The following is a 19,669-nucleotide window of genomic DNA, read 5'->3' as shown; positions in this document are numbered from 1 at the left end:
TTGAACCAGCAACCTTTTTTGGTGTACAGGACACTGCTCCAACCAACTCATCCACCCGGCCGGAATAGGGACTGTCTTCTTTGAAGACAGAGCTTGGTATCAGCCTGGCCAAGCCCAGCGATTGCTGCGTGTCTCCCAGGGTATATCTGTTCTTCTGCCATCAGACGTGTACAGGCAACTTTGCTCCCTTTGATTGATACTTTTATGTTTTATTTTTTAGGTTAATAAAGGCTAATATTTATTGAGTAATAATGCCGAGCCCAGTTTAATCCTCACAGTGGCGCCCTCTGAGAGGGGTTTCTACTCTCTCCCCCCATTTTACAGTGGAGGAACTGAGACCCAGAGAGGTTGAGTAAGTGGCCCAGAGTCACTCAGCTCAGCTATGCCAGTGTCAGGATTCAGATCCTAGCCCCCGAGCTCGGATTCCTGCCACCGCCCCGTCTGCACCACCTCTCCCCCTATACATCCAGTTACAGGCGGTTTATAGTGAGAGGCTTGTACAGAACCCTCCCTGGTGCGCGATCCCGCAGACCGCTCGGTGCCGCCCACGCAGTTATGATGAGCCAGGATGAGCTCCCATCACAGATCTGGACTGGTGCCGGATCTGGGGTGCTTGGAGCCTCTCTGCACATACGACCCCCCTCTCACCAGGTGAGGGGACACTCCCCTCAGAGACGTGGGCTCTCAGAGGACCACAGCTGTGTCTCTTGAGCAGCCTGACCAAGGGACCAGGAATGACCGAGAGGAGCAGAGACATCTGGCCAGGCTTGTGGCAGCGAAGGTGAAAGGTCACCCACTAGCGGCTACGGATGGTGTACACTGTGTTGCAGGCCCGAGCCTTGAGGAAGGGGCCCAGCTGGAGGGGCCGCTCACAGCTGAACCCCTTCGGCAGCCGCACCTGCCAGCCCAGTGCAGCAGCCGGTCTGCTTAGGAAATGAGATTATTACGTTCCTTCCTGCACTTGCTGGGGGCAAAGCTGCTCAGAGCCTGCCCCTGGGACTCGGATCAGCTCTCTTGGTGTGAGGCCAGATGAAGCTAGGACCCTGTATGGGACCTTCTGTGTGGTTCCTCACACCCTCCTGGTTCCCACAGAAATTTGACCTCATCAGTTGTATCGCTAGTCACCTTGCACTTGATCAGGAGCTGGGAACATTCGCTGCCTAGTTCAGTCTTTCTCAGGACTGACTCCTGACCTCGGGGTGCATCCCTTGCAGCTAGTATGTGGGAACCGTCCAGTATTTGCTGAGTGAATAATTGAACTTATTATGGTACAAGTTTCTAAATCCTTGGATACCTGGTCATCTTCCTCCATGTGTCTCTGATTAGCCCTGGTCTTTATAGAAAGTTTATTCTATTTAGGAGCCATAATAGCTACCACAACAGCCTGACACCATCTGGACTTCGTGTGTTACTTGTCTTGTGCGTAACGATAGTTCATGTGTGTGACTGGGTCCGAGCCTCATTTTGCAGAAGGGAAAGCCGAGGCTCAGGGAGGTTAAGCATCACAGCCTTCGCTGGATGCAGTGCAGACACAGTGGACGGGGTCCTGGTGTTCCATGTCCTCCCTCCCAACTCGCTCGAAGTCCAACCGAGCCTTTTTTTTTTCTTCCACCCAAAGGGTTAATTCCAAGTCATTGCCAGTGTATCATATCTGAGAAACGTTTGTTTTATTTATTCATACCACAGATTCCAGAACGGAAACAGCCCTCCATCCCCAAGATCGAGTCTCCAGAGGGTTACTATGAAGAGGCTGAGCCATATGACATGTCCCTCAATGGTACATCCTGGGGTCAGGGCTGGGGCTCGGAGGGGGTCTAACCACTTCCTGCACAGATGCGGTGCTGGGGAGCAGAGGACAGCCGGGGCTGGTGTTACCAGAGAGTGTGGCCCAAGTCGAGAACTCCCACAGAGCACTGAGCCTTTATTCAGGTGGGGAGCTGAGACCTATAGCAGACCCAGCTGCCCACAGGGAGGGTCTGGGATGGTCTACATGAGCTGGTTTATGTGCCTCATGCTTTCCATGTTCCCTCCTGGATGTTGATGGATTCAGCTCAGAAATGTGTCAGAAGACGTGTGTTGGCTAAGGGGCACCAGGCCCTTGGAAGCCAGGGAAATGTGGTCAGGCTGAGCCAGAGCCCAGTTTCTAGGGCTCTTTCATTGCTCTAATAGTGACTGTCCTCGCCCTACATGCTAAGTGCGCTTCTAGGAGTCAGGAGCTCAGAGTGCTCCGAGCGCAGCAGTCACAGCCTTTAGGTTCTGTGTGAAAATACAACGAATAAACATAGGATGTGTCAGGGGGTGATAAGATGGAACACAGCAGGGGCTGGCTTGGGTCAGGAGAGGGGTGTTATTTTAGATAGGGAAGGCCTCTCTGATAGTATGACCTTGAATGACGTGGGAAGTAGGCTGCCAGACAGAAAGCTGCCGGAAGAACTTTCCTGACTGCACAGTACATGCAAAGGCCCTGAGGCAGGAAGTCTCTTGGCACATTTGAGGAATAGCAAGGAGGCCAGTGTAGCAGGAGTGGGTGAGGTGGGGAAGGGGAGAAACAGGAGATGGGGGTGCAGAAGTCTGCTGCAGGCCATGGTGAGATCTTTGGCTTCTCTCTGAATGAGACTGGGGGGTTACTTGCTTCCTGACCTAACTTAGATATTTAAAAAAATCATCTATGCTATGGGGGCAGAGCTCACACTGAAGCCATCTGTCCTTGGCCAGTGGTTCTCAGCCCGAGGAAGTCAGATCCGAAATACTCTTGGTGTAGGAATTCTTTAACACAGAAAGGCCCCAAAGGTTCTGGAAGAAAGAGCTGGTTGTGACCTTTTCTTCCAGGCAGCTGGACTCTGTTCCTGTCACTCTCCCCTTCTTCCTTCCTCCCCTTTCCTTCCTTTCTAAGTGAAAGGTCTTTGAAAGCATAAAAGTAGTTTGTAAATATAAGAGATGAGGGTCCCTGGTGGTGGGAATGGACTGAAGGGTGGTGGTGTTGGTTCCACAAAGAAGGGACCAGGAATGAGAGGGGCTGAGTCACTTGGAGCCAGGTAGGATCCTGTCTTCACCCGTCACTGCAGCCTGCGGCCCCAGGTACTGCATGGGAGGTCAGGGCCCGTTTGGTCTGAGGCTGTTTTCCTGGAAGAGGCTGGCTTGGTGGGCAGATGTCACTTAGCTTGAATCTACTGAGCGTGTGAGATGTTTTGGAGTCACTGGCCGAGCTGTGATTTCAGACGAAAGCTGTGGGCGTGTAGTTCCCGTCTGGCTGTGTCTGGAAGAAGGAAGAAGTGACTCACCCCGGTGGGCACCTCACCTCCGTTGCATCTTGAGCCTGGGGCGCGCTCTTGGGTGTGGCCAGTGCCAGTTGGAGCCTGCCTCCCCGACGCTCCCAGGGGCCTGTCTGCAGGCAGACACTGCATCTCACAAACAAGTGGTCAGAAGGACCTAAGGGGCTTGGTGTCTGCCTCTGGGCTATGAATTCACATTGGTTTTAACCAAGACGGGGGTCATCACAAGGGCTTGGGAAGATGCCAGATCACCTTCGCTCTCCGGCCAGGACAAGAGCCAAGAGTGAAGTGGGGAGAACTGGCCACACTTGCCCTGCAGAGAGGGCTTTACGTGTGACATAAGCCATCCTGCTCTCGGTTCCTGTTGTTCCTACACCTGCTTGAGTAGTGGGGCATGCAGGTCACAACAGGAGGAAGGACCTTTAGGCTTCAGCCCTTGGTCTAGTTCACTGGCCAGTAGTGATTTCGCTGACTTCCTGCAGAAGACCAGTGTCTGGTTTCTTGTCCTGTTCTGTCAGCACTGTCCCCACACAGCCTCACAGGGTCAGATTCCTCTCTCCCGGTAACACTTCAGTAAGTGCCTGCTGGCCCATGCAGGGGACAATAGCGTCCGTCCTGCTTGCCCAAGACCTCAGCTACTGCGCTGATGATGTCTCCTGTTGGGGTAATGGCAGCTGCTATAACAAGTTGGCCCCTTTCAGTTCCTGGTAACATGACACCAATCTGCTTCTCGCCCATGGACAGTCCAGTGTGGTTTTGCTGGTCAGCATGTAGTGTGGGTTCCCCAGCTCCTTCCAGAGTGGGCTCAGCCACCTCTGAGGCCACAGAATCCTCTGCAGAGAGAGCGTGGAGAACCCCTATGTGCTGCTGAGAAGCGCCAACCAGAAGTGACACGTTCTACCCATGTTTCATTGGTGACAGTCCTGGCTGGATGCGAAGGAGCTGGAAAATGCAGTCCTGGGCCGGGCTGGGGCCTCCCCTGACAAGCCCACTCCTCTAATGGGAAAGCACTGGCTTCTGGTAGCAGGCAGCCATTCTGCCGCATCTGGGTCTCTCTGTGACTCTGTTCTTGGGTCTGTCCCTCTCTTCACCTTTTTTCTCTCCATCTTGTCTTTGTCTGTGCTTCTGGGTGTCACACAGGTTATTCTGGCAGAGTACCCCCCCGTGGAGTCCCCAGATGGGTGCAGGTGCCCGAAGGAGTCATTTATGCCACCATCACCTTGGGTACTGTATGTCCCCAGGGCTGGGATGCCCGTGATTCCGTGCCTGCTGCCTGGCTCGCAGAGGCGGGGTGCATGCCCCCAGCGTGGCCACTGCTCCCTGCCTGTCCCTGTGCCTGCGTCCTGCATGCCGGGTGTCATCCTTCCATAGACCCCTGCCTGTGACATCCCAGCGTGTGGCCGGAGGGCTCGGTGCTGCTTGGTGGTTCTGCCCTCTGCTCCCAAGGACAGGTTACAGGAACAGTGGGGACGGCAAAAATGGGGAGGGAATTATCTGACGATCCTGCCTTCCACCCCTCTTCACCTGGGGCCCCCAGAAGCCAAGTGTCTGTTTTAAGAAGATCCTGCGTTTATGGTGGTGCTGTGATTGCCCTTTAGGGAGAAATAAAATTAGTACATTTGCCCTAAATTTCCTCCAAGCTACTGCAGGTACTGGGATATGCTGTTTCTTCTCAGCTTCCCCAGGCCCCCCTCCACCGGCGGTGTTAGATTTCCCCTTGGAACACGTGGGGCAGCCCCAGAAACACAAGACAACAAGGGGACCTGGCCCATGTCTTCACACTGAACTCTGTAGCCCCCGCATTGATTTTTGTTACTGCAGATGTCCCAGTGACATTGCCTCATCCTTGCTTCATGTATCGTACAGATAATGCAATACTGGCGGTGAGGACTTTTTAAAAACTAAAATTGCCCTTGCCCTACCAGCAGATCAGATCAACAATCTTGAATTCTCCCTGTTGACTTTCGTGTTGCTCTGTTTGCATATGGAATTTTAAGTGTGCTTTCCTCCCTGGCCGTCACAGGCATCGAGTTTACCGAGCTGCAGATCAGTTTTCAGTTTTCGTTGGTTGCACTTGCATGTGTGCCCCTAAGTGGATGAAATCACACTCCCCCCATCCTCCTGCGACTGTGAAATTGCTTGAATTACTATCTTAATGCATGTAACCTTCCCCCTTCCTTCCTTTTTTAAAAACTACTTTCCTGGGATAAACTCCCAAGACCCGGATTACTGGGTCAAAGGATACGGGTGTTTTTACGGCTCTGGAAACAACAGGCTGCCGGACTGTTTTTTGAGAGGTTTGTGTTAATTGATGTTGCCACCAGCAATAGGAGAGTTCAGGGCCCCCCACCGGGGAGCACTGCTGTTTTCAATCTTTGCCTGTTTACTAGGTATAAAATTATGAGCTGTGCAACATTTTAATTAAGCTGTGAAGGGGAGCAGTGCCACACTGCTTTTAAAGAAAACTGATATTAAAATATTTAGTGTTATTTTTTAGAAATAGAACAGCATAAAGCACATTTTCATCGGTATTGTGGCTAGGATAACTATGGCAGTGGGCTCATTCTGTTTCCTGTATTCAGATTCAAACGTGGCTCTGTTTTCTTAGTATGCAGGAACCTGGCTGTGCAGATAATAGAAGACACTTCTGGGGATGGGAAGGGGGGCCCATGAGATGTCTCTTCTGAAGGGTATCATGGGGAAGCTTCACCCACCCTGATTCATGGAGACAGAACATGTCTGTAGAAGTCACAGGGAAATAGAGGACGGGCCCACTTTCTGTTAGAGCTGCTCAGTAATGGAAGCAATGGTAAGGCAGCGAGCTCCCTGTCCACTGGGGAATTCAAGCAGAGGCTGGAGCAGCATAAAGGTTATAATAGTAGGATGCCTGTGCTGAGCCAGGGATCGGACCAGGGATCCTGCTGTTCTCTGTGTTCTGCTTTTTGGGGTTTTGAAGATTGATTTTTTTCCTTCCCGTAGTTTTTGTGGGCCTCGACTAGCACAGGGAGGCCTGGCAAATAGGGCAGCTCTTGCAGGGTGCGGGGGCAGAAACTGAGGGACGTGGACTGTGTGCATAGATTTGGGTCCAGTTTGTGCTGGGTGAGTTTTGAGGTTCTTTCAAACAGAAAGAAAACGTGAGGTTGGCCCGTTGAGTTGGGGGACAAATAGGAGCCAGGCCTGTGCTGGGAGGTGTTCCGTGGGAGGGAAGGAGAACGCAGTCCGTAGAGGGCGAGGATGGTTTTTTTTTAAAAGGTTATGACTAGGAGGGGACACTGAGGAAAGGCAAGGTGGCCCCTTCCCCGGAAAGCCGTTTCCTGCCACGGCGGGCTGGGGCCGGGGCCGGGGCCAGTGGCTGCTGCCGCCTGCTGCCAGCTCCCCTCCCGCCCGAACCAGCCGGCACGTTTAGGGACATGCCCGCCCTGCCCAGCGGGGACTCGGGATGTGACCTGGCGGGTCTGCCTTGCAGAGGATGGAGAGGCTGTGAGCAGCTCCTACGAGTCCTACGATGAGGAGGAAAGCAGCAAGGGCAAGTCGGCCCCCTACCAGTGGCCCTCTCCCGAGGCCAGCATCGAGCTGATGCGGGACGCCCGCATCTGCGCCTTCCTGTGGCGCAAGAAGTGGCTGGGGCAGTGGGCCAAGCAGCTCTGCGTCATCAAGGACACCAGACTCCTGGTAGGTTGGTCTCATGTCGCCTTCTAGTCGTCTCCCTTTTCCTAGGGGAGCGGATGGTCCCTAATACCAGGTGGCCAGAGCCTTTCATATCAGATTTTCACCTCTCCCTAACCTGAAACTTTATATGTAGAATTTTGCATGCATGAATGATGTTCTTTTCTTAATTTGGTTTTTATGGTTTATTATTGCCAAAAAAATAAGTAAACCTAAATCTGATCAAGGTTCTGGGAATGTACTTTTTCTGAACTGGAAAGTCTGGTCATTTTCATCAGACTCTCAAAGGGGGATTGCGATGACCACCCCCATCCCATCCCATCTATATTTTCTCTAGGGACCTTTTTGTCCCCTGGTCTGAGGGCCCGTTCTTCCCCCCATCCTGGCCACTGGAGGTATTGGGTGGAGCCTGCTGCCCCGTCAGGGCTCCCCTAGCCCAGCCCTAATTCCAGCTACTGCATCTATCTGTGCATCGTGAAAATCATAGGTTAGGTGTCTTCTCAGAAGTCATAGTATTTTGAATTAACGTTCATAAGACAAGACCAATAAAGGAATCAGAAGATATTATTCTGATCACAGCCCTGTTTCCTATTATTTTATTTTTAAACGTTTTTATCGATTTCAGAGAGAGGAAGTCTCAGAGAGGGAGAGAGAGAAACATCAATGATGAGAGACCCATTGATCGGCTGCCTCCTGCACGCCCCCGACTGGGAATTGAGCCCACAACCCAGGCATGTGCCCTGACTGGGAATCGAACTGTGACCTCCTGGTTCAGAGATCGATGCTCAACCGCTGAGCCACACTGGCTGGGCTTTCCTGTTCCTGTCAATTAAAATTCAGTTTTATGTCCCTATTTGAAATTCTGTGGCATCGTTATAAGCACCCTTTCTTCCCCGGTCACAGTGTGCCCTGCCCTGTGCAGACGGTCCTTCGGGTGATCAGCCCTGTGAGGACCCCCCTTGTACAAATGAGAGACCGAGGGGCACAGTATTCCCTCCAGTGGAGGAAGCCCCTTCCTTTCTTTGCTGAGGTGTCATCTTCCAGCCCCGTGGAGGATCAGCTTCGTCTCCATTCCCTACGACCCGGGAGGGGGAGCTGAGCCAGAAGCGCAGAGAGGTGGAGAAACGGGACAAGAGGCAGTGAGATTAGAGCAGCTCCACAGGCAGGGCCTGGGGCCTCCCTGGCTGCGGCCAGAGGGGAGGCGGCCTGCCCAGTCTCACGCTCAGACCAACAGCGGCCGACATTCGAGGTTACGGTTCTGCACTTACACCAGGGTGTCTGGCCCACTGGGTCTGCTGGGCCGAGCTCAGCTCCCAGTGGGTCCTGCCATGCCCGGGGGCGCCCCCCCCGCAGGTCCTGGTGAGGCCTGGCACCCCTGCCAAGCAACGTCTCGTCTCTTCTCCCAGTGTTACAAGTCCTCCAAGGACCACAGCCCGCAGCTGGACGTGAACTTGCTGGGCAGCAGCGTCGTCCACAAGGAGAAGCAGGTGCGGAAGAAGGAGCACAAGCTGAAGATCACGCCGATGAACGCCGACGTGATCGTGCTGGGCCTGCAGAGCAAGGACCAGGCCGAGCAGTGGCTCCGGGTGAGGGAGCCCCGGGCTGCCGGGGAAACGGGCCCTCTCCCCTGGTGTTCCGGGGCCCCTGGCTTTCTCCAAAATGGACGGATGCGGTCAAGGGTTAAGGGCCTGCGATCCAGCTCCCGGGGGCCCCTGCCTTCTGTGGCGGCAGTGGGGCTCAGGGACAGGGATCGCAGACTCCCCTGCCAGGTTTGCATCCGTCGCCTGGACTTGGGCTCTGGTTGAAATCATTGTTTTCTGGCCTCTAGGGAGGGAGCAGCAGCCTCCTTATTAAAGAACAGACGTGGCTGCTCTGGGTGGAGACTGAAAAAGGAGGGACTTTGAATCACTCTTGCTAAGTCCGCATCTCCAGAGGGCTTCGGGCTGGGCAGTGTTTGTGGCTACCCTGGCCTGTCACCCTCTGGGAATCCCCTAGGTGGCCCCCGGCTCAGAGCATAGGGGTGCTGCTTCGTCCTGACCTGCATGTCCCCAGCCGAGGCCCACAGAGCGGAGGGCTGTCTGCTCTGGCCATCTTTGGACTTGGTTGTAAAAGCTCCCCACCCTTGCCCATCCCCCAAACACGGGATCTGCAGAAGAGAGGGCCTAAGGAACAAGCCCACCCCCCACTGCAGCCGGCCCAGCCTGGTCCCGAGGCCACCTGTGGGCCTGGTCTCGGGGTGGGGTGGTTCTCTGTTCTTGGGAAATCAAACATCTTCTCTCGCCTCCACCCACTCTCTCCTGACCTTGAGGGGCTCCAGCTTCTGTCCGTGAGCTCAGGCCGGGCCAGAAGGACCTTGGGGGCCTGGACCTCCGCTGATGGCTTCCCTCTTCCTTCAGGTCATCCAGGAGGTGAGCGGCCTTCCTTCAGAAGGAGGGGCCGAGGGGAACCAGTACACTCCCGATGCCCAGCGCCTGAGCTGTCAGAAGGTGAGTCTCCACTCTGCCTGGACGGGGAGCTCCATCCACTTTTTCTCCATAAAAATTACGTATAAAACTGGGAGCTTTGTTTTCACATTTCAGCCCAATTAATAAGAAACATGCAATAGCTTCAGCTTGCCAGGAAATCCGAAGAAACAGACTTAGACCTAAAACATTTTCTCGCTTCATTGGGCGGGGGAGGGGGGGAGCTCCTTGGACAAAGGCACTTTGCCCGTCACACTTCAGCAGGGAGGTTTATTTTTCGAAGCTCTTTGTTCCCACATACTCCCCAGTGGAGGTCCAGGGACTGGGGGAACCATCTTAGTGTGGATCCGAACCAATGGACTCTCACAATTATTTGCATGGAGCTAAGGGTCAGAGTTGAGGAAGCTGGGCTGGGTGCCCATGGGATGACATTCCAGGTTTCTGAGTATGTGCAGGTAGGTGCCCTGCAGCCTGGGCATGATCAGAGCAGGCAGAAGGTCACTGTGTCTCATCGCAGGGTCCTCACCCCTGACAAGGGGGAAGTTAAGGGTGCACAGAGACCCTGAGCAGGGAGGAGGCCCTCTGTTCTTTGGGAGGGCACAGGCCATCCCCATGGAGAAACAGCCATGCCCTTCTAGAGTGATCCAAGAGGGGCTGTTTCCGTTGTCTCTCATTCCTTGGTCATTGACAAGAAACAAAACCAGAGTAGACTTGCATTTTCTTCACACTGGGGTGAGAAACAAGAGCTCTCCCTAAAGACCTGGCAGGCAGTTTTTCCTGGGTGGGTGCATCAGCCCTTGGTCCTGTCCCAAGGCCAGCCCCATTGGTTGGGAGTCCCATGGCTGATTTTGCAGAGTCTGGAGTAAGTGGTTCCAGAAGAAGCTTACTTGATTGGAATAATCTGAATGCTTCCCATTCTAACAGCAGCAGCCACTCCACTCCTGTAGGGACCATCTCTAATTCCCCACCAGCCCCAGAAATGCCCACAGGGGTGTCATCTCTATTTTTTTAAAAAAATCTGTTTTTATTGATTTCAGAGAGAGGAAGGGAGAGGGAGAGAGAGCGAGATACATCAGTGATGACGATCATTGATTGGCTGCCTCTTGCATGCCCCCTACTGGGGATCGAGCCCACAACCCAGGCATGTGCCCTGACCTGGAATCGAACCGTGACCTCCTGGTTCATGGGTTGACGCTCAACCACTGAGCCAGGCTGTCATCTCTATTTTACACACACACAGAGTAGGGCTCCAAGAGCATCCTTGCTGGCTGGAGGATACCCCAGCCAGATTCAAATCATGCTCTGACCCTGTGCAGACACGCTGGCCCCTCCGAAGCCCGATGTGTTGGTAGCACAGTCAGTTCTCGAGACTTTCTTATGCTCCTGGTACAGGTAGTCCCCAGCTTGACCTCGGCTTCAGTGGGGATGCCGATTCTAATGCTACCTGCCCTCCCCACTGGCTCCAGGGCCACTGTCACATCAGGATGAGCAGCCATTTGGAGAACTTGTGAACAAGGGACAAGTGCTCTGGGTCAGGGCAGGGGACCTTATGGAGGGAGGGTGAAGGCAGGTCGGTCCTCCAGAGGGAAGCCCGGCCAATGCCTCACCAGTGACCTGGACTCCATGGTGACCCATAATGTCTTATTTTCTCTTCAATTATGGTCTCTGAGGCAACCATTCCCAGATAAGCTTACCTACGTGTCTCTTTCTTCCACAGGCAGATATACCTGAGAAGTACCTGTCAGCCTTGGAGTATGGAAGCTCTGTAGATGGCCACCTGGAGGTCCCAGAGACCAAAGATGGTACCCACGCTTACGGCTTTCAGCCCAGGGTGGGAAGGGGATGGTACCCAGGCTGTGTGGCTCGGCCATGTGACCCAGCCCAATGGGTTTTAACAGCTAATTCCAACACACCTCCCATTTATAAACTGCTTGGGAATACTATAGCCAACAGGTCCAGGAAACAGGGAGAGATGACCAAACTGAGGTTTCATGACTTGGCGGGGGTAGAAGATCCTCTCATCTCATTTGCTAACCCTGTTTTAAGAGCCTTTGAGCCCATGCAGTCTCTGGATTCTCAGGTGCTGGCACATTCCATAGGGATGTGTGAATCAAGAGACACGTGGCTCTGGGCTGTAGATCCTGATTTGGGGAGCCTGTGTGTGTGCACATGCGTGAGCACACACGCCTGCAAGGAGGGACAGGTGTAGTGGAAAGGATCTTCTGTTTTTTCCCATCTACCATAGGGCAAGGCAATAAACTGTGTGCAATGCTGATGACTTTTTCTTTCATCTTGACAGTCAAGAAGAAATGTTCTGCTGGCCTCAAACTGAGCAACCTAATGAACCTGGGCAGGAAGAAGTCTACCTCACTGGAGCCTCCAGAGAGGGCCCTGGAGACATCCAGTAAGAATCCTATCCGTCTCCTGGACCACAGGGCTTGTCCACTGGGCTGCAGCCTGTCTTTAGGAAGACATATCCGTTTTCAGTTTCAGGTCTTGCTTTAAATGTTTTTAGGGATGTGGAGCCCATGGCCCAGTTTCTGTTTATCTCCTGCCAGGGCACCCTGTGGCCTCAGGGCATGGTATTGGGCATGGGAGCCTGGTCCCAATGAGTCATTTTGGGAGATGTGGCTGGGCCATTGCTGGAAGTTATTCAGCAGCAAAACATGTGTCCCCTGTGGCTTGGGAAGGGCTGGAGAGAACACAGACGGTCTCCTTCCCAGGCCTCAGCACCAGCACCTAGGTCCTGGGCTCAAATCCTTACACTTTGCTATCATGTTGTGACGTTCACGTGGCTCTGAGAAATTCATGATACCCACTGTGTGCCCAGCACTGGGTGAGTGGGAAGGTGGCCATACACTTTGACCCTGCTGTGGGAGCCTAGTTCATCCTGCCTAAGATTCTGAGCAACCATTAGGGTGGAGAAAGAATCCATTTTCTAAGCCAGTGCCCCTGGGAAGGTGAGTAGCACCGAGGGATGTCAACACACTGCACGTGGGGTGTGTAAAGGGCCCTGAAGACTGGAGTTTACTCATCTCTGTAGCCCCAGGGACAAGGTTGTGCTTGTCACATGGTGTCAGCTCCCCAAATGTTGATCTAAGTGGGGAGTAGGGGAGGACTGTCCTCTCCTTGGGACGCTAAACCCAGCACTGCAACCATTTGAGAGCAGTGAAGGATTGCCTCGTGAGTGTACCCCTGGAAGCCTCTGTGGGCTGTCCAAAGGGGTGCTCCCTGGTAGAGAGGCTGCAGGGCACAGACTCTGGGTGCTGGAGATGAACGTGCCAAGTTCCTGCCCTTGAGAAGCTGTGTCCAGTTGGAGAGGCTGGCATGGAAGCAGAGAGTCACTGTTCCAGACCCAACTGTTTTGAAGGCAGACAGAGCAGGGAGTGCAGGGCCCGGGGAGCCCAAGGCCAAGTGCATCTGGGAGGATGGGGAGGAGGACTTTCCAGGCTGAGACCGAGTGACCCAGGAATGGCAAGGCTGTCAGGAGAGCTGGGAAACTAAGGCTATAGATGCAGAGGGATTGCATGTGCAATGAGGAGACCCTGGTTAGGGTGAGCGTTCTGTTTGTGGCCTAAGTGAGCAGGGGCCAGGGGCTGCTGTTACAGGCTGGGCTCTTAGAGGCATGGAGTCGAGGGCTGGGGCAGGGGACCGTCCTGGGCACATACACAGTGGCCTGGTGTAGTCCAAGACACAACTCACTTCCCTCTGGTCACACCTTTTTCAAAAACCAGTAGAGCAGTGCCGCTCAACTGCAAAGGGTCTAGCTGCCAGTACGAAGGAGGGGAAAAAAGACGACTGTGAGATTCACAGCCTCTCCTTGTTAAGGAAGTTTTGTAGACAAAGCCTTTCCAGTCTTGGAACTGAGATCAGGGGCATAAACCCTAGGAGGCCCAGAGGTGGTGGCAGCCACCCACTCCTTCCTGCAGCCACCTCCTCTCCTGCAGGTTACCTGAACGTGCTGGTCAACAGCCAATGGAAATCACGCTGGTGCTCTGTCAGGGACAGTCACCTGCACTTCTACCAGGACCGGAACCGAAGCAAGGTGGCCCAGCAGCCCCTGAGCCTGGTGGGCTGCGAGGTGGTCCCAGACCCGAGCCAAGACCACCTGTACTCCTTCCGCATTCTCCACAACGGCGAGGAGCTGGCCAAGCTGGAGGTACCGTGGCCCGGCGTGGCGGGCACAGCCAGGGGGGAGGGCAGGCTCTGTGCTGCGAGGCACCGAGACTGAATGCGGTCCTGGGCTGTTTTTGTTTCCTTTGCCTGAGATTGTTTGCATTTTTCAAAAATTTCCATTCCCTTTCTGACCTCAGGGTGGTTGCGTTATAGGAGTGGACAATGAGCTGCTTCCTGCGCGTAGGGCAGGAGGGGTATTTATAACTCCCTGGGCTGCAGGGAAAACCTTCTGGGGACTCACAGTGGGTCTGATTTAGTTGCTATATCACCAGATGCAGCCCAGTACAGAAAAATGACGACTGTTAGGGCGTATCTGGGGGAAAGAATCAGGCTGGCGACACAATTGCATTTCTCCCACTCCCCACCCTGTTTAATGTGATGTCACACTTACAGAAATAAAAGGTGACATAATGCCTCGCATCCAGCTAGGCAGGTCCGAGCCAGAGTTCTCACACGCACAGAAGCACACGCTTCCTGCTCACTCCAGTTCTCCAAGCCCTTCATCCAGATTCTGCTTCAATACTGCCCCCTGGTGGCTGAAAGATCCACATCCCAATTGCTTCTCAGGGACGAAGTTTGTCCATCCATCCCACTAACGAGTATCTACCCGGCACGACAGTGTGTGAACCAGACAGATAGGCTCCCTGTCCTCATGGAACTTACATTCTAGTATGAGATGTTATTCAATTAATTATGCAATTGATTCCTCAGGCCAAGTCTTCTGAGGAAATGGGCCACTGGCTTGGCCTCCTGCTCTCCGAGTCGGGCTCCAAGACAGACCCAGAGGAATTCACCTACGACTACGTGGACGCAGACAGGGTTTCCTGTATTGTGAGTGCGGCCAAAAACTCTCTGCTGTGAGTATCAAGGGCCTTCCGCTCTGCACCCTTCCAGTCGCAGTCATGTTTCTAGACTCCAGGCCCAGATGGGCCTCTGGGGGCCGGTGGAGGAGGGTGGCAGCTAAGAGCTCAGGGTCAGCCCTGTTCCACCCAGGGGCAGGAGGGCCAGGAGCCGAGCAAGGCTCCAGCAGCTGCAGCACCTTGGCTTGGGAAAGAGTTGGCATGTTTCCCGACCCTCCACTTCCCTTGCTGTTGGCTCAGCGCTTTCCCGAGGACCCCTCTCTGGAATAAGCAGGGCAGAGAGAGGTGGTAATTCCACTTTCCAGATAAGCAAACTGGGGCTCCGTTGGAGAGAAGCAGTCCTGGGAGGTGACTGAGGAGCCAGGACACAGAACCTCTTATCTTATGTACTAAGTAGGGAAAGTCTCCGGTTGGTGCTGCACCAAGCGTATGTATGGTGAGGAAGAAATGAGAACAGGTTTTGTTGTTGGGGATCCTGAAATGGAGTCAGAAGGTGGCAAAAGGATGCTAAGAGGAAGGGGTTGGGGAAAGGGACTTTTTCTGGAAGAGAAGTCTGGAACCAAGAGCTCCAGTAGGAAGGTCCTGGGAAGAGAGGGAGGAGCTACCACTGAATGAATGAATGAGCGTTAAAATGAGAGCGCGTCCCCGGGGCTCCCACACAGCCTCCAGCTTTCCTGTGCCTCTCATCGTAATGAATCCTTTGATGCTGGTGGCTTTTACCGCCCCGTCTTGAATCTTCCTCTCTGTGTCTTGCCATGCGTCGTCCAGACTGATGCAGAGAAAGTTCTCGGAGCCAAACACTTACATCGATGGCCTGCCCAGCCAGGACCGCCCGGAGCTGCTATATGACGATGTGGAGATGTCCGAGCTGGTGGCAGCGGTAAGGATGCTGGAGGGCCTGGCGGCAGCCGGGGGCTGGGCTGTCCGGTCCTCCTGCTGCCAAACCTCAATGCCATGTCCATTGGCCACAAGGGGCGTAGAGTTCAAGTTACCTGCAGGGCCACTGGCAGAAATCTGGGTGTGACTAAGTCGTCTTCTATACTGGGGCGGGCAGTCCGCCCGGCAGGGGGACTCGTCTGAATAAAACATGGTTAACCACCGTGTCAGTGCTGGGGGGGTGCTGCCGGGATTGTGAGCGCTGTCACCATCAGCCTCTGAGGTCCAGATTGATCGTGGAGGTGGAATCGCCGTGCGGGCAGGAGGTTCCACTGTGAATGGTCTCATCTAATCCGACCCACCTTCTAGGGAGGTACTGTCACTCTGCCCTTACAGATGAGGGAATAAAGTTCCAGAAAGTTAGAACTATGTCCTGGGTCTCCGACCACATGAGGGGCTCACCCAGGACTTGAACCCTGACCTTTTCAGGCTTCTCTGGGAGAAGGTCCCTGTGCACTCCCCACAGGGAGGGGACAGGAGCTCCGAGGCAAGCTGGGTGCCACCTCTCCAGCCCAGGGTGTGGGAGCAGTGGTGAAAGCCACCTGACTCTTTCCACTGCAGGTGGACCCCGAGGAAGCCGCCCCTGCCTCAGATGCTCTTAGCGAGCCCGATCCTGACCGCATGTACCTGGACCTCACGCCTGTCAAGTCCTTCCTGCACAGCCCGGGTGGCACCCAGGCCCGAGTGTGCTCCCCCACCCCCACCCCGCCCTGCCTGGACCCTCCGGCTGAGGCCCTCCCTGCAGACCCCGGCCCTGCCCCAGCTGAGCCGCTCATCAAGCCTTCTGAGACCCCCGAGTTGCAGGTACAGGTTGTCCCCCAGCTGGGGAGCTGGCCCCAGCCTTCCCAGGCCCTTCAGCCGGCTGAGTCCTGCTCGCTTTCTCCAAAAGCAGATGCAGCAGGAGAGTCCGGAGCCCGAGGAGCCTTCCCTCATAATCACGACAGCCAAGCTCCAGACCGAACAGCAAAAAGTCTCCCCGCCCAGCTGCCCAGACGCTGTGCCTGTCACCCCAGCCGGGGCCAGCGCACCTGTGAAGGACAGGTCGAGGGTGACCTCTGCAGGTACCTGTGCTGGATAAGGTTGACTGTTTGGAAATGGCTCAGAAGTTAGTCTAATCCTTTCACTTTCCTACGAGAAAACAAGGGGGGGCGGTCAAGAGAGATAAAGGGACTTGCCCAAGGTCAGTGAAGAAGACGTGGGCCCCGTTTCCTTTCCGGGCCCCGCTAGACGCATCCAGCTCTGATCTGTCAACGCCCCGGGTTTCATCTGAGCCCGGGCAGGGGGTTGGGGATAGCCCTCCTGTTCCAGCCTGGCTGACCTCATCTCGGGGTTCCCCTCCCTGGTTCTGTAGAGATCAAACTTGGCAAGAACAGGACAGAAGCCGAGGTGAAGCGGTACACGGAGGAGAAGGAGAGGCTCGAGAAGAAGAGGGAGGAAACCCGGGGCCACCTGGCCCAGCTCCGGAAGGAGAAGCGGGAGCTGAGAGAGACCCTGTTAAAATGCACAGGTGAGGCGCCTCCTAGGACACGGGCGCTGGCGCTTTCCGCAGGAAGAGCCTGGGCCTGTGCGCCTGGCCTGCAGCCCTGCCAGCCTTTGGCACAGGTGCATGTTCCCCTCAAAGTCCCCTCCTCTCCATCTTCTGAAAGGTCACTGTCCTGTGCAGAGAGACCCTCTGACCTGCTGTCAGTAGGACCAGGAGGTAGTTCTAAAAGCTGGCTAAAGGCGGGCAGTTCTAAAAATTGAATTTAGACCGTAAACATTTTATTTTCACTTATCAAGTGTATACTTTGTGGTCCATCTTTTGACGCAGTGGCTTTTCCTGAGACCAGTGTCATTGTTTTTGCATTAACCACGCGTGTCCTGCATCATCCTTCATCTCCAGTCTTTAAAGACTCGGGACACCTGCAAAGAAATCCGAGCCCCTCTAGATTCTTTTCCAGATCATCTCACCCGTGAGCTGCTTCCTAGCAACTTGCCCTTTGAAGGACCTTCCCTGCCCCTGGCTGAAACTCTGCCCCTGCAGCCGGCTTCGTTCCCGTTCCAGACAAGGGCGTGCTGGCCAGCCTGGAGCAGAAGCTGAGGGAGATCGACGAGGAGTGCAGGGTGGAGGAGAGCCGGCGCGTGGACCTCGAGCTCAGCATCGTGGAGGTGAAGGACAACCTGAAGAAGGCCGAGGCCGGGCCCGCGACGCTGGGCACCACGGTGGACACCACCCACCTGGAGACCGTGAGCCCCCGAGTGAGTGCCAGGAGCTGCCGGCAGGGCCTCCTGGATGGGGGTCGGGGGCAAGGGGCTCACACCTCTGACCCCCTGGCTCAGGCCTCACTATTCTCCTGTCACCACAGCCCAAAGCTGCCACCCCCACCCCTGCCCCAGACTGTACCCCAGTCAACTCTGCAACGGCGCTCAAGAACAGACCTCTGTCCGTCATGGTCACAGGCAAAGGCATGGTCCTCCAGAAGGCCAAGGTAAGCGGTCACTCCCGGCCCCCTTTGGGGCCACCCGTGGACAGCAGAACTGTCACTAGGTTGGGGCCCCTCCTCTAACCTGGGTGGCACAAGGGCTTCGCTGCACCTTTGGCTTGGTCTTGGGCACTGACCAACCTGGACGGCTCTTGGTTCAAGTGTTCTTACCAGTTAGCCCCAGGACACTCGAATCCTTGAACTACCCACCACCTGATTACCCACAGATTCTAGGGGGACAGCTACAGTTCAGACTGGAAGTGGCCTGTTTTCAAATCAAAAAGTCCGTGATTCTAAAGGATTCCTGCCGTGAAAACTTGTGAAGCAGATTCAGGCGAAGTAATTTGCCTAAAGCCTCCCAGCCAGCTGGGGGCAAAAGGCTGGCAAGGCCTCCGTGTTGAATGGATGCCATTACTGGGTGTCCCCCGAGGGCCAGGCAGGAGTGCTATTAATCCTTTACTCATTAGTACAGAACATGCTGTGCATTCGGCAAACTCTGCTCCTATTTTCTACCCTGCTTACCTGCTGGAGGTTCTGACTCCATGGGAGCCACCGCTCCCTCCCTGCCTGGCAGGCATCACAGGCCACTCAGACTCTTTACTGTGCCACAGCCTCAGAAATCTCCTAATAGGTGCCCCGAACAGTGACGAACACACAGGGGTTTGCTGCGTAACTGCTGTTTCTATGCACAGGGAGGTTGCTACAGAGGATAACTAACTTGCTTCTTTTTGGGGGGTGCTGGTATTTGAATGGTGCCCTAGGAATGGGAGAAGAAAGGAACCAGTTAGGAAACAAGCTTCATCGAAAGCCTCTCCTGCCAGTATGGACCTTGGTGACAATCCCAATCCTGCTTCGTCCAAACCTTCGTTAAAGCAGCAACTCTGTGAACGGGTGAGTCTGTTTAGAAGGAAAAACAAGGACGGGGGAACCTCGAATGGAGAGCTCCAGCTGAGAGGAGGCTCTGGCCCTTTGCAGAGCCAAAAGGAATAGTACGACAAAAAAAGAAAAGAAAAGAGAGTTGTGATCTTAGCGTCGATACCATCTATGACACGCTTTTTGAGACATGGTAACGGAGAAGAAAATATGTGGGACCAAGCTCAGGCACTGTCCCCACTCAATTAAGGACTTTTAAAAAAAGTGACACTGTATTATATTGAAATGTTTCAAATCTTGTAATTTAGAACAGTGAAGTGTCTTCTGAGATTTAACTGACTTCTGACATTACCATAGAAGAAAAAGATTACCTTGTGTTTACAAAGTCTGTCCTGTGGCCATTGTTAAGAGAAGAGTTATTTAATACACTGCTCCCATAGTCCCGGTCATATAAATTGTGGTTAATGTCCAGGCCCCTTCCAAGAAAAAAAAGGGGTGAGTTTTGTTTGGGGTGGGCTCCGTGTTTTCTCCCGATGGCATTGTCTTCTAACACAGGTTGAAACATTTCATCTCCGCCTCACTGCCGGGGGTTCTCAGAGGGCTCTAACTCTGGTTGCTGAGAACTAAAGGTCTTTGCATTTTTGTCTTTCTAATTCTGGGGCATTTATTTCCTTTGTTGTATGCACTTGGTGGCCCTTTTCCAAGTGGTGAGTTAGGCTTTTTTTTAAAAAAAATAAAATGTTAATTGTATTTTTGGGTTTTCTTATATTTTCTAGAATGACTTGGGGCAGGGCCCGATGGACTTCTACCTCAAGGGGGAAACATCTTGGTCATTTATACGCTGAACTAGTATATGCAGTAAAAACTGGTAGAACTACAGGGTGGGATCTTAGCAGATGTTAAGCCTCCTTGAATCAAGTGCCACAGATATATGACTGAAAGGATTTTCACAGCATAATTAA

The 19,669-nt window shown here is 54.0% G+C and overlaps 1 protein-coding gene across 2 annotated transcripts in view; it reads left to right on the top strand.

Annotated features, from left to right (window-relative positions):
* The window catches only part of AFAP1L2 (actin filament associated protein 1 like 2), a 74,934-nt gene extending 55,483 nt beyond the window's left edge, over nucleotides 1-19,451 (top strand). Inside the window, exons 4-19 of one of the 2 annotated variants that reach the window (XM_087823968.1) lie at nucleotides 1,687-1,777; nucleotides 4,413-4,496; nucleotides 6,739-6,944; nucleotides 8,345-8,524; nucleotides 9,335-9,424; nucleotides 11,118-11,202; nucleotides 11,700-11,804; nucleotides 13,348-13,559; nucleotides 14,288-14,433; nucleotides 15,205-15,316; nucleotides 15,934-16,176; nucleotides 16,262-16,433; nucleotides 16,724-16,879; nucleotides 17,417-17,610; nucleotides 17,718-17,840; nucleotides 18,596-19,451. In XM_087823968.1, coding sequence (XP_087680094.1) covers nucleotides 1,687-1,777; nucleotides 4,413-4,496; nucleotides 6,739-6,944; nucleotides 8,345-8,524; nucleotides 9,335-9,424; nucleotides 11,118-11,202; nucleotides 11,700-11,804; nucleotides 13,348-13,559; nucleotides 14,288-14,433; nucleotides 15,205-15,316; nucleotides 15,934-16,176; nucleotides 16,262-16,433; nucleotides 16,724-16,879; nucleotides 17,417-17,610; nucleotides 17,718-17,840; nucleotides 18,596-18,622 — 2,226 coding nt within the window. In that variant the 3' untranslated portion in view covers nucleotides 18,623-19,451. The remainder of the gene's footprint in view (nucleotides 1-1,686; nucleotides 1,778-4,412; nucleotides 4,497-6,738; nucleotides 6,945-8,344; nucleotides 8,525-9,334; nucleotides 9,425-11,117; nucleotides 11,203-11,699; nucleotides 11,805-13,347; nucleotides 13,560-14,287; nucleotides 14,434-15,204; nucleotides 15,317-15,933; nucleotides 16,177-16,261; nucleotides 16,434-16,723; nucleotides 16,880-17,416; nucleotides 17,611-17,717; nucleotides 17,841-18,595) is intronic. The other variant, XM_087823969.1, reaches the window with a different exon arrangement.
* The last annotated feature ends 218 nt before the right edge of the window (nucleotides 19,452-19,669 follow it).

Source organism: Miniopterus natalensis, chromosome 14 (genome assembly GCF_054644295.1).
Source record: "Miniopterus natalensis isolate mMinNat1 chromosome 14, mMinNat1.hap1, whole genome shotgun sequence".
NCBI lineage: Eukaryota > Metazoa > Chordata > Mammalia > Chiroptera > Miniopteridae > Miniopterus > Miniopterus natalensis.
The sequence above is the reverse complement of the archived record's forward strand: the minus strand, read 5'-3'. Positions and strand labels throughout refer to the sequence as shown.